At 44.4% G+C, this 11945-nt stretch overlaps 2 protein-coding genes and 1 long non-coding RNA gene across 7 annotated transcripts; 2 read left to right on the plus strand and 1 right to left on the minus strand.

Moving 5' to 3' along the window:
• Positions 1 to 51: 51 nt before the first annotated feature.
• On the plus strand, positions 52 to 6347 carry buc (bucky ball). Of its 4 annotated transcripts, XM_077553840.1 has the most exons (7): positions 55 to 558; positions 1192 to 1362; positions 2514 to 3866; positions 5057 to 5143; positions 5406 to 5534; positions 5606 to 5653; positions 5726 to 6347. In XM_077553840.1, exons 1-6 carry the CDS (start codon positions 552 to 554, stop codon positions 5623 to 5625), a joined length of 1767 nt encoding a protein of 588 aa, XP_077409966.1. In that variant the 5' UTR covers positions 55 to 551; the 3' UTR covers positions 5626 to 5653; positions 5726 to 6347. The 4 variants fall into 4 exon arrangements, with proteins under 4 accessions (XP_077409967.1, XP_077409966.1, XP_077409965.1 ...); XM_077553841.1 differs by having other exon boundaries at positions 52 to 558; positions 1204 to 1362; positions 5606 to 6347; XM_077553839.1 differs by having other exon boundaries at positions 56 to 558; positions 5606 to 6347.
• Positions 4788 to 5694, minus strand: LOC144040056 (uncharacterized). The gene is made up of 3 exons (XR_013289623.1): positions 5206 to 5694; positions 4996 to 5128; positions 4788 to 4917 (listed from the first exon to the last, which is right to left on the minus strand). It is a non-coding gene; the product is annotated as an uncharacterized LOC144040056 (long non-coding RNA).
• Positions 6348 to 8205: 1858 nt separating the features above from the next.
• On the plus strand, positions 8206 to 11662 carry LOC144040050 (uncharacterized). Of its 2 annotated transcripts, none has more exons than XM_077553837.1 (5): positions 8206 to 8370; positions 8438 to 8692; positions 9170 to 10849; positions 11284 to 11370; positions 11454 to 11662. In XM_077553837.1, the coding sequence occupies exons 1-5, from the start codon at positions 8334 to 8336 to the stop codon at positions 11480 to 11482; spliced, it is 2088 nt and encodes a 695-aa protein (XP_077409963.1). In that variant the 5' UTR covers positions 8206 to 8333; the 3' UTR covers positions 11483 to 11662. The 2 variants fall into 2 exon arrangements, with proteins under 2 accessions (XP_077409963.1, XP_077409964.1); XM_077553838.1 differs by having other exon boundaries at positions 11287 to 11370.
• Positions 11663 to 11945: the final 283 nt, after the last annotated feature.

The following is an 11945-nucleotide window of genomic DNA, read 5'->3' on the forward strand; positions in this document are numbered from 1 at the left end:
AGTGCTACAAATCTAATCCTCTAGTGACCCCCAGTGGCCGGAGGAAACCTCTACAGAGACGATATAATATAGTTGGAAAGCATCACTTCCCTGAAGGAAAAAAAATGCAGGAAAGTGGGAAATCAGATTAATCCCACTCGGATTGTGTCAAAGGTTAAGGCGTTCGAGGCAAATGTAAATACTAGACATATGTTCACGTAACACAACGTGATTTGGAATGACGAAATCGGAATCAGTCGTCTAAAATTTAAAACGCCTCAAACGCTTTGAGGGCTCAGAGTCTGATAAATCCGACTTTTTGATTTGTGACCCCTTTTTGGAATTGTCAATACCTACGCATGCGTGTAAACCTGCCCGCCAAGTGAGGCCGTTAATTGGTTCTAGGTCTTTTGTCAGTCGACGTCGTGTTCTCGCTCAAGGCCTTGCGACTTGTTCAACGTTTTGGGCACTAAACGTGAAAACCTGTTGCTAATAATTATTTGTCGTCCGTCTTGTTTCTTTGTTGTTTTATTTGGGACGGTCCGAGTTTAAGAAAAGAAAAGAGAAACGATATGGAAGGTAAGGAATTGTTCATTTGATGCTATAGCAGGCCGCACCTCACATCAGCATTTGCCGTGACTTAAAAGTACTCGCACCAAAAAGTATTAGCGGATTCAACTCCCGTTAAAGTAAGAAGAAAATAAATTACAGGCTCCGAAATGCCCTTGCAAAAGTATTTTTTTTAGCCGTCGATTAAAGTAAACGTTTTTTTCCCGTGGATTTGAAGCATTTTTAACTTGCATGCTGCTTAAGAAAAAAAAACTGGAGTGAATACCTTATCAAAACGATGCACTCTCACTTTGCTAAAGTTTAGAACTGATGAACAAAAAAATGCAAGTTGGCTAATATTTGAACGACTACACTTCAGGTGCATGTAGGCCCTATTTACCCGTGCCAAATGTAGAGAGTTCAAGGAAGAAAAAAAAGATAAAGAAACTAGATTACAGCTGCCTGAAAATACTTATGTACAGTACAAGTAAAAAATTAAAATTAAAACAAAAAAAAGGGGGGGGGGGGCTAGAGTGCAAATGCCTGAAAATACTTAATGTACAGTACAAGTAAAAAAAAAAAATACACATTACTGAAAATACTTATGTACAGTAACACAAAATGTGTACTTAGTTACTTATACTGAAAATGTCATGCAATCAGATTTCCCCCCAGACGGAGCTCAGGCACCACATCACGGTGGCAACGACCAGCAGGGAAGTCACCACCAGGACCAGAGACCCTTTTTCTTTGTGCAGCCTCCATCCCAACCTTTATTCCATCATCAACCCTGGCAGATGAACAACCCCTACAACCACTTTGGTGTGCCCACAGGTATCAAATTTGAATTTCTTCACATAAGTATTAAATGTCTCAAGCGGCCAGCACAGCGGGTTTCAGGTCTACTTTCCAGAGTTTGCATGTTGTACAGATAGAAGTCCAAGGAGTTGTATTTTTTTAAAATGGGTTTATGTTAAAAATAGAATGTATAAAATTTACTAAGGCTGAACGATTATGGAAAATTATCTAATTGCGTTTTTGCGTTGCGAATTTTTTTACCCAGCAAAAAGTCAATGAGAATAAACAATATCTATTATAGATTACAGTTTTAAATTTACAAATTTAACATGTAACAGGGATGTGATTTTTCCGCTAATTCGCGGAATTCCGCTTTTTTTACCCCCCCAAAAAAAAAAATCAGATATTTTTTTTTAAGTAGTTCATTGTGTATGCACATGACTCCGACAGATAACATCTTCTGCTATAACAAAGACATTTGTGGTATGCTCTAATATGAGTTACTTTTCATTTGGTCATGATACAATTATTTGTTCATGAAATTTGAACTCTTCAACATTATTTATGTGTTAACTTAGTAATCACATGAGTTAGATATGATGATATTCTCAGTGATAGTTTTTAAAAGCAAAGGCAGTCCAATGTTTTTGAATGTGACTGATTTTGAGTTGACTAAAACTGCCATTTTATATGGGATAGTTCAATATACATTGAAAATTTATGCTGTTTTGTCTATTTCTTTGTCATGTGAGTGCATTGAAAGTACTTAAAAACACGGAAAACCCATGAGCTCCGGGGGGTTTCGCCCCCCTTGTCCCCCCACCAGGGCACTGCCCTGGACCTAGCTGGGTGCCAGCGGCCCCCAGACCCCCGGCTAAATTTTCAGATAATTTCACTTTGGTCAAATCACATCCCTGCATGTAGTCTTGTTTGTCATACTTCTGTCACACACGTATTAAACTGTAAATCAGTAAGAAATTAAATGCAGATTCTAACGATAATGCAAACAAATTTGTGACTTTACCACTTCCAAGATATCTATTTTTTCATGTTGCATGAAACATGACAAATAAACTGAAAAAGTTGGTAGCACCATAGCAAAAGTTAGTGTTGGGCCCTACTATTGTAAAGTGACTTCCTGCATATCTCTATTGAAGCTGATTTTGTTTGTGTGTGTTAAAATGCAGGTTTTCATTTTGCCCGTCCCTACATGATTCCTCCTCAGTACATGCCGTATCCCGGCTTTACTTTCTCTCCCGTCCCGATGTTTCCCATGGATTCCCGGCGCACGTTTGAGCCTCGCTTCTACGCGCCCACCTGGAACGACAGCAGCCCGCACTCGCCGCACCACCGTCCTTATCAGCCGCGGCCTCGCAGGCGTCGTGAGACGACCAGCGCCGAGGTCCAGACGGACCCCATCGATGCCATCAACAAGCTGCTGGAGTACCTGAACAAGATGCGAGTCGGCGAGCGGGAGCTGGACTCTGGGGTGGCCTCGCACTCCTCTGGGATGTTCTCTCTGGTCGAGGAGAAGAAAGATGAGGAGCAGGGCGATGCCAACCTTGTGCCAGGGGGGCTGGATGCGACCCGTTTACAGTCTCAGGCTGGGGCGTTCGGCAACTCCACCACGGCCGTGTATGACGCTCAATCCAGCCACAGGAGTTTGGATGCCTTGAACCCTGACATCTGCCGGTCTCGAAGGCTGCAAGGGGAGTGGCCTCTTGATAGCTCTTCCGTTCACATGTATGGTCCTCATCCGGAGCATGCACCGTCGCTGGAACCGTTCCTCGCTCCCCATGATCCAGAAGAAGCCACAAATATCCCGCCGGGTATTCCTGTGGCCGATCACAGCACTCCAAAACGTGATGCCGACGCCATCGCGGAGCAAGTGGATTACTTCAGGCCTCCTTTGCCTTCCCTGACTCCGTCGTCCGGGAAGCTCAAGGATGACAAAAATGTTTGGAAAGCTTTGAGTGACGGCGACGCCGATTACAAGATCCTCCAGATGCCTTCAGAAAATGTTTCCACCGCAGGGGCCGGATCACGTGTCTCGCCCTCGCTGCCCCCCCCTAACCACTACCGCCGCCTCTCCATGCATTCCAGTCAAGAGAGCACGAGCGTCCTCAGCCCGTCCCTGGATGAGCTTTCCTCTCATGATGAGATGTTTTCCACAGACCTGGAGGATTCGGACCTCTTCCCCAGGCGGGCCTACCCGGGCAGAAAGCTGGCACAAGCCAAGAAGCCCATGTGTGACTGCTGTGGGAAGAGTCTGCACAAAGACGCCGGTCGGAGCAAATTCCACAGCGTCAAGGAGTATAGGGACCAGGCCGCCGACTCCGAGGACGACGTCGGGTACGGAAGAAGTAGGGAGCCGCCGATCCGAGTGCCATTCAGGAAGCGTCCCTCCTCCAGGAAGCCTCCCGCGCTTCCACGGAGGCTGTCTGCCAGGCCCAAGAACAAATGGATTAAACCCAACCAGGCTTATGACGGTAAACCTGGAGAGGCAAGCGGCAGCAGCGACAGGTGCATCACCTGTCAGGGTACGTATTATTTGGCAGGGTCGCATGGGAGGTTAAAGCTGGGGTTATTTGGAAGCATAAATTTTGTTTTAACATAAGCACGCAAAAATAAATGGCTCTCCTTGCCCACATGCGAGGGCATCATAGCAGTGGTCCCCAACCGCCCGGCCGCACAGTTGGAAGAATTACCGTACTTCCGCTTAATTGATGCTTAAAAATATTTTATTTTGAAAAGTGACCGGATTGACACATGTCAAGATGCTAATTATCTCAGTCGCGTAGCGCTGATGCTAATGGACAAGTTAGCAAAATGAGTACAAAACAGACGCATTTGGAAAGTTTCTTTGCAACGGGGAAAAGGCCCAGTGATGAGACAACACAACACAGGAGCCTATGACCAAGAAGAAAAAGAAAGGTACGTGGACTTACAGCTACAGGTGATTTCTACGCATGATGGTCCGCTCTGCAGCGAGTGCCTCTTAATTTAGCGCTATGGTGAATGAGTTACTCATGGACTTTAGATTTGTTCTGTGGTGCCTTATGTTGCCGCATTTAAAAGGAGGGCGCTGCTAATATAGTTATATAAAAATGTGGCTTCACATTTATTATGTCTACAAAAAATACCCCAGTTTTCGTGTTGCTCGTATCCTTCATAAGCACTACCATGGTGACCTCACAATATTAAAGCGTTGTTGTTGCCCTCGTTATGGTGTTTGTGCTGCTAGGACAGGTACATAAAGTGAATTTGCGTTTCTTGTGGCCTTTTGTCGATCAGTCGCCAAACATCCATCTTTGTGATGCCATCACGGTGTCAGTTTTGTTTAGTACTCTCGCTAACGGGATGGGTAGCTGTCAATCATTCTCACACAGCCACTGCTTATCATCACATTTTATTTTATTTACATCCTATGTTTATTTTTTTAAGCATAAAGGGGATGTAATAAACACATATTAGAGGCAGATAAAGACAGGACATTTTAAACGTCCTCATGTAAGACTACAGAGCTATAGAGATTATAGAGCTTGGGGGCCCCCTGGTGGCATGGGGGCCCTAGGCAGCCGCCGACTTGGCCTATAGGAAGAAACGGCTATGATTAGTATGAACCGGTCCGTGGTGGAAAAAAGGTTGGGGACCACTGCATTAAAGTACCTGGATTGATGAACTGATTGATGGCGATTGAGGTTGTGAGCAGTCACGTGGTCGTTCACAGACCACGGCGGGTCGGAACAACTCAGGAGGGCCGACGGCAGCGGAGGTTTTCCGAAGCGATGGAGAGCATCTCCTCCACAGCAACAAGGTCCAGAGACGATTACTTTATTTGTCATGTACAACTTGAGCATTTGACATTTCAATACGTACCTGCTGGCTGGACAACTTTCCAAATTCAGGAACGCCCGGTTTTCTTCTTCTTCAGTTTTCTTTTTCTTTAGGGAGCTAGTTGAGAGATTCAAGCCCGAGGGGCTTTGGGCACTTGCTGCTTTGTTGTGCCGAATTTAGTTTGGCTTCACACTTGCATCGAATCAACACAGCCATGTCATTAATTGGCCTTTGATTGACAGAGTCGAGTGCACCATGTAGAGAACTGCCAAAACAAAGGCCTCAAGAGGAGGAGGAAGATGATGATGATGATGATGACGACGATGACGACGACCACCCCAAGGGACTGCCGTCCTTGGATTGGGACAGAGGTTTGTTTTTTTCTTTAAAATAAAATAAAATTTGTGTGCTGTGAATTTCAATGTCTCACATTTTCTTCCAGGACCATTACTCAGAAGATAGATTTTACACGACTGGCTTATGTTGGACTGTAAGTTACCATGTGTGGAATGTCACTTATCATTATTACGAATATTCTTAATCACAATTTCTCCACCCACAGGCCCCCTGTGATGGTGTTAATGGCAGATTGAGGATTTTTCGAAAAATAAAAAAAATATGTAGAGCACCGTAGAGCACCAATTGTTAATGCACTCATTGCATAAAGCCTTTTTTGTTAGCACAAAAAATAGTAAAAATTGCGTAGGCCTACAGATCCTTAAAAAAAAAAGAAAAAAAGAATATCTTCAAAAAATCAAATAAATTCCATTCAAAAAGTCAAACTTTTATAGATTCAGGGCCTACAATTTAATTGATTTCAAGTATTTGTTTACTTTTACATAATTTGGGTTTCCAGCTCATAATACCCACAGAAACAGGATTTTAAAAAAAATTTGAATCCTGTCTTTGTGGATTTTATGCGCTAGAAACCCAAATTATGTAAAAGTAAACAAAAACATACATGAAAGCACTTAAATTGTGGGCCCTGAATCTCTAATCTCTGAAAGTTCGACTTTTTAAACGGAATTATGGAAATAAAAAAAACTTTTTGGGGATATTCCAATTTTTTGAAAACGCGCTGTAGTTTATGCCTTGCGTGCGTTTGAAAATCACAAATGTTGTGTTGAAGTTGGTTCAAATGTTGTCACTGTTTGGGGCAGTCCAATTAAATGTTGTTCCAGTCACTTTGTCTTCTATTTATTACAACTGCAAACACTGAAATGTTGTGAATGTGTTGTATGCAATCAGAGATTTGATGACACCAGCTTTCTTTCACTTGTCGATGTCTAAGCAGATGGAAAATAAAGAAACACTGAAAATGAACAGCGTAAGCATATAAGGCAACCCGAGTAACTCTATCGGTAATGAAAAGTTGCATTTACTGTAAATACTACACTAATTAGCCACCGATACTGTAGGTAGTTTTGTAAAATATGATCAAGGGGCACATATTGACAAACATTCAGATGGAAACTCAAAACTGTGGGGCAGATGTGTTGTTTGACAATAAGGGAAGAGCATGCAAATCTCCACACTGCAAGTCCTGTACGGAGAATCAAACCAAGAACCTCTGTGAGGCATACAGGATGGACCATTAACCGACATTTTTATCTCGATTTCGATTATGGCTTCTCTCCATCATTAAAACATTCCCTAAAAAGTTTCCTATGTTGTGAAAGGACCCTGAATGCACCATGTAGCTAGCCCGGAGCGAATCAGTATAATTCTGCCGTCCCTAAGCGTCCTGTAAGCTGTTAATGACACTCCAGTTGGAGTTAACAGTAAAACTAAACACACGGTATGGAGAATTACATACTCTGTGTATATAAATACAAAACATGCTTCGTTTTTAAAATATTGCGAGTCTAGCGCTGGTAAAGAGCTGAATGATCCCATTCAAATGCTAACCGGAAGTTAACGTCAACTTCGGGAGTAATGGTCCTTCAAATAACGAATATTCACACACAAATGCTGTGGAGACACATACGCACAGGTAAAATATCACTACCCAAAGGCACAAATTCTTCCCAATGTGTGAAAAACGAGTTATTTTAATATAATTCAATCGGAACTTTCTTCTGTCCTCATTGTAAGCGTGTTCACCATGATGTACGGCACTACACTGCCCCTAAGAGGCCAGAACGCGCAGGAACACCCAGTATTTGTTTTGCAATTAGTAGAAGTTCTGTTTTAGTATACAGTATTTTTATCGTCCTTTTTTTTTTTAGTTTAAAGATTAACAGAATTTTCTTTCCCTCAAAATTCAAGGATACAAATATTTCCACATGACATAGCACAAAATACAATCACTGAGGTCCCAGGTTAGCCCACTATAGCCCCCAGACTTGTGGAAATAAGATAAAATAAATATGATAAAGACGGTACTGTAATGCTAAAGTTTGAAAATGAAAATGCAAGAGGCTTGAATTTCATATATGTATAAGGTTATACTTGACAAAAAGAATCGGGTTCAAGAATAAAATGTTCAACATGAAGGGATGATTGGGCATAATAGTTTTGAGTAGTTGAGTTTTAGTAGTTGAAAAAAATATTACGTTTTAAAATCAATGAATAATCGTGATTTCCATCTTAATAAAAAATAATCGTGATTATTATTTTTCCCATAATCGTCCAGCCCTCGTGACATGCAACCGGAACCTTTCCAAAGTTGGCCAAATTGAGCATGAAAGGCTTTCGCCGCCTTCCACAAATGATAGAAGTCAGAAAATTTACCTTGAGAGAAAACCAACTGTCAAATCAAAGATGACATCAACTATTTTTAGCCATAGCAGAAGTGCTATGTCAGTGATTTCTGCTCGAATGTACATAATGATAAAGAAAACAGCCAAAAAGTGCATCGTTATCATCCAATTTATTGATTATAAATAGGGGTGTCTAAACTTTTTCTCCCAAGCTGCATCTAAATAAAGAACGCAAGGGTCACTTTTGAAATCTGCTGCCTTGTTTATTGAGGTCAACCCTGATGAGAAACTTCCCAGCAGTCTGGCTTGCCTCATTAGCTTTTCCTTCTGCGACTGACTGTGCTCAGCTGTGGGTCATTTGTGATTGGGCGCTCACCAGCTGTGGGCCATCCAATCAGTGCGAGACCTCCCCCCCCCAGTGAAGCAATATCAGGAGTGCACACCTGCAACTTGGGTCCAAATGCTACTATGAGAGCTGACTTGCTTTGTCCCGCACAGTCTTTTGGTAAGTAAACTGAGCTCCCCTCCTTTGCTCTTTCAACACGCTTCCAAGTGCGTCGTTCTTTTCTCAGGAATGGAGGCAGACTCTTCCGATGGTCACGCTTCGGGCCCTCGCGGTCCCAACCTGCCACGTGGCGCTCCGCAGGCCCACGAGCCTCCAGGAGAGCCGCGCGCTGAGGAGCAACAACGGCAGAGCCAGCATGGCCACAAGCCTCTCTTCTACCTTCAGCCCTCGCAGCCGTTCCTGCCCATGCAAGGTCTTCATTGGCCGCTGCCCATGGCCGTGCCGCTCGGCTACAACCCCTACTTCGGATGCCCGCCTTTAGGTTGGTTTGTGCTTCTAATCCCTCATTTTAATGATTCAATATTAGTCACAATTGGCAATTTCATTACAATGACTTAATGTTAAATATGTGTATTTCCACAACTAATTTCTATTTTTTTTGTGTGTGTGTGTGTGGAGCAAATCAATCTAAAATGAATAAATTTCAAATATTGGAATTTTTTTGCACTATTGTGATTATTTATATTTTTTTAAATCGCCAACCTCCCCATAGTGCAGAAATGGGCAAACCCCGGCCTGCGGGCCAAATACGGCCCGTTATGCTTTTCAATCCGGCCCGCCGAATTTATCCAATAAGGCTAGAAAAAAATTCAAAATCATTCATTTAATTTTGTCCCTGCAATGCCCGCGTTTCACCAATAGGTGGCGCCACCTATAACATGAACTTCATATGGTGATATGCTATCATGACGTTTGGATATAGTTACATTCCTCCTAATGAATCGCTGCATCGTTTCAGGTTACGGAATGCCGATGATTCCACACTACCAGCACAATCCTTACATGGAGCATCCCGCCTTCATCATGCCCCAAACACACCATCACCTGACAGACTACAGGCGCATACTGAACCCTTACTACTATCGAACCATGGCCTACCACGCCCGCAGGTACCGCTACCAGCACAACGTGCCGGCCAAAGAAGTCACCAGCAGCGAGGTCCAAACGGAACCGCTCAGCGGTGCCCATATGCCCAGTAATCCAGTTTCAGGCAACCCTGAGGCCCTCGAAGTCTGCAGAGGTGAGGACACGCCAAGCGGGACGGCTCGTCGGCCCCCCCAACCAGATAGTGACGAGTGTACTCTGGAAGTGGAAGCTCCTCCCAACGGAAGCTTCGTCATCCAGACGGAGGAGGTGACCATCGAGTGCTGCGACGCACCGGTGGGACTCAAACGTTTTCAGTCTCGCCAGACGGAGGAGGTCTCCCTCGGGTTCCCCACGGACGATGAGCTGGACATCCCCGCAGAGAGGACGCACCACGCTTGTCCTGACATCCTCGTGCTCGGGACTCCCGGTGAGAAGATTCTGGAGTTGGAGGAGCAAGATGCCATCATTGAGTCCAAAATGGTGGTTCAGGAGATGACTGCCGAGGAAGATCTACAGCTGAGTGTCCAATCGCAAGCGCAGGAGCGACCGGTGTGGTCCGTGGAGGACACTTTGCTTGCCTCCCCCGACTCGCTGACCCTCACAGAAGAATCCGAGGGAATTGCCGAGGAAGTGCCCACGGATGAGCCCCCTGCAGGAGACGGCGGTCCTTCTGAGGAGGATCAGCTGATCTGTGAGGCTGAGGTGCGTTATGCCATGGAGGAATGTCCTGAGCTGAAGCGCAAAGCAGAAGCGCCTCTTTCTCCTGCTTTGGGAAGATCTCGCCTGGAAGATGAAAGCCAACCAAAGCAAGACTTGAACTTCCAGGAACACCAGGACACCTCGTTCGAGTCCTTACCCGCGTACCTTCCCTCCAGCAGCTGGCAGGCGGACTTTGACAGAGTCAATATTTATAGCAGGATGCCGGCCACTCCCAAAAAGCAGAACCAAGCAGTCAACCGGACCGCCTTAGAAGTTCCCAGTCGGAGGAGGAAACTGGACTTGGAGCAGCCTTCGGTGCGCAAGCCCAAGGAGAGATACAAGCCAAGAAGCAAGATTGATCAACGAAGCCTCTCCGACCACGAGTGTTGCCTCACCAGAACCTTCAACGAGAACATCCTTACTCAGAGTCCACGACTTTGCGCCAGGTGTTTGGCCAAGTCCGGCCCGGCCCTCAAAAGAAAGGCCGTCCCCTTTCAGCAGCGCAACCAAGCCCTGATGTCCACCTGCGACGACTGCAAGTCCCACACCAACAAGAGGCATCCCAGGAAAGCGTCCGTCCCCGACATCCGGGCTCCGCGGCGCCAACTGGACACGGAGGGCGAGTCGTCGGAGAACGGCTCGTGGCGACCTGACGGGCAGAAGAGGCCGCTGGGCTCCAAGCAGAACTGGACGTGTGACGAAGCGCAGACTGGCCAACTTGTGGCTCGGGAGGGGTCGCGCCACTGTCCCCATGGCAACGCCATTCGAGAGCTGGACGAGAACTTGCCGGTATCGCCGCAGGACAAATGGAGGAACGCAGAACAGCTCTACTGGATGCGCAGGTGGCAAACAGGTGTGCTTGTTGACCATGAAAGTGAAGGTTTTCAGCAGTAAAAAGTGAATATTTTGTCCAGAATAAATTTGATAACTTATTTTTTCATGTACAATTAATACCTTTTAAAAACAAAATTTTCCACTTACTGTTGACTGAAGATGACACCACCTGTGCCGAGGACCAATCATGGCTCAGTTTACGGACCAAACCCAGAAAACAGGTGAGCCATGATTGGTTGTTGCCTACTTCCAGCACAGGTGAGGTCATCTTCAGTCGACAGAAAAATATTCACTTTTTACTGCTCAAAATTGCTCAATGAGTCAAATATCCCTTCAGAACAGAATAAGCCTTTTGGAGGTGAAACATTGTATAAGCATCACGTTAAGAGTTTAGAATTTGACTAGAAACCGATTTTTTTTAAAAATGATTTTCTTGTGCAACTTTTCGTCCAGCAGATAAATCACGGAAAATGGCCACGGCCAATCCTGACAGCACGAGATCACCACATTTGAAGAAACACAAGATGTCACAATCACAAGGTGACTCATCTCAAGTCTCGCTTAAAAAAAAAAAAAAAAAAAAAAACTGTGAAATGTTTAACATTCTTTTCCCTTATTTGCAGGAATTTATAGACAAGACGCACGATGCTGATTTGCACGAGCACCAATCGTCACTTTTAAATGTTTGGGACACTTAAATTATTTCCACTTTTTTGTATAGACTATCACAATGTTCACTATTTATTGATCACCAAATAAACACAGATTTGAAATTATTTACTTTTTTGTGTGCGCATCGTTTGCACTGAATAAAATGATCATGAAAATGAAATGTGAAGACTGTGTAGTAACACTTGGTCACAGGTGGGGGGCAGCAGAGCACAACAGTAACTGCCTAGTCTAGTGGAAGACAAGTCGGTGTATTTCTGAGAGATATATTGAAGGTAAAGATGAAATGCTGAGATATCAGAGAGCATAGCAATTACTGACGTTTTTATGGTGACTAAAGTTCAGTAAAAACAAAAAAAATGATTTGCCAAGTTGGAGATTAACATCCACAATCTACCTTGCATGCTAATGCTAGCAGAAAAGATGTAGAATAAATAAGATTTAGC

Source organism: Vanacampus margaritifer, chromosome 20 (genome assembly GCF_051991255.1).
Source record: "Vanacampus margaritifer isolate UIUO_Vmar chromosome 20, RoL_Vmar_1.0, whole genome shotgun sequence".
In the NCBI taxonomy this organism is placed as follows: Eukaryota; Metazoa; Chordata; class Actinopteri; order Syngnathiformes; family Syngnathidae; genus Vanacampus; species Vanacampus margaritifer.

Bases quoted from the DNA above. Each gene is read 5' to 3' on its own strand.
- buc (XM_077553840.1), top strand. The intron at 1,363-2,513 runs GTATCAAATTTG...GTTAAAATGCAG, and splicing joins CCACTTTGGTGTGCCCACAG to GTTTTCATTTTGCCCGTCCC. The intron at 5,535-5,605 runs GTTTGTTTTTTT...ATTTTCTTCCAG, and splicing joins GTCCTTGGATTGGGACAGAG to GACCATTACTCAGAAGATAG.
- LOC144040050 (XM_077553837.1), top strand. From the start codon at position 8,334: ATGAGAGCTGACTTGCTTTGTCCCGCACAGTCTTTTG. The intron at 8,371-8,437 runs GTAAGTAAACTG...TTCTTTTCTCAG, and splicing joins TTGTCCCGCACAGTCTTTTG to GAATGGAGGCAGACTCTTCC. The intron at 11,371-11,453 runs GTGACTCATCTC...CCTTATTTGCAG, and splicing joins CAAGATGTCACAATCACAAG to GAATTTATAGACAAGACGCA.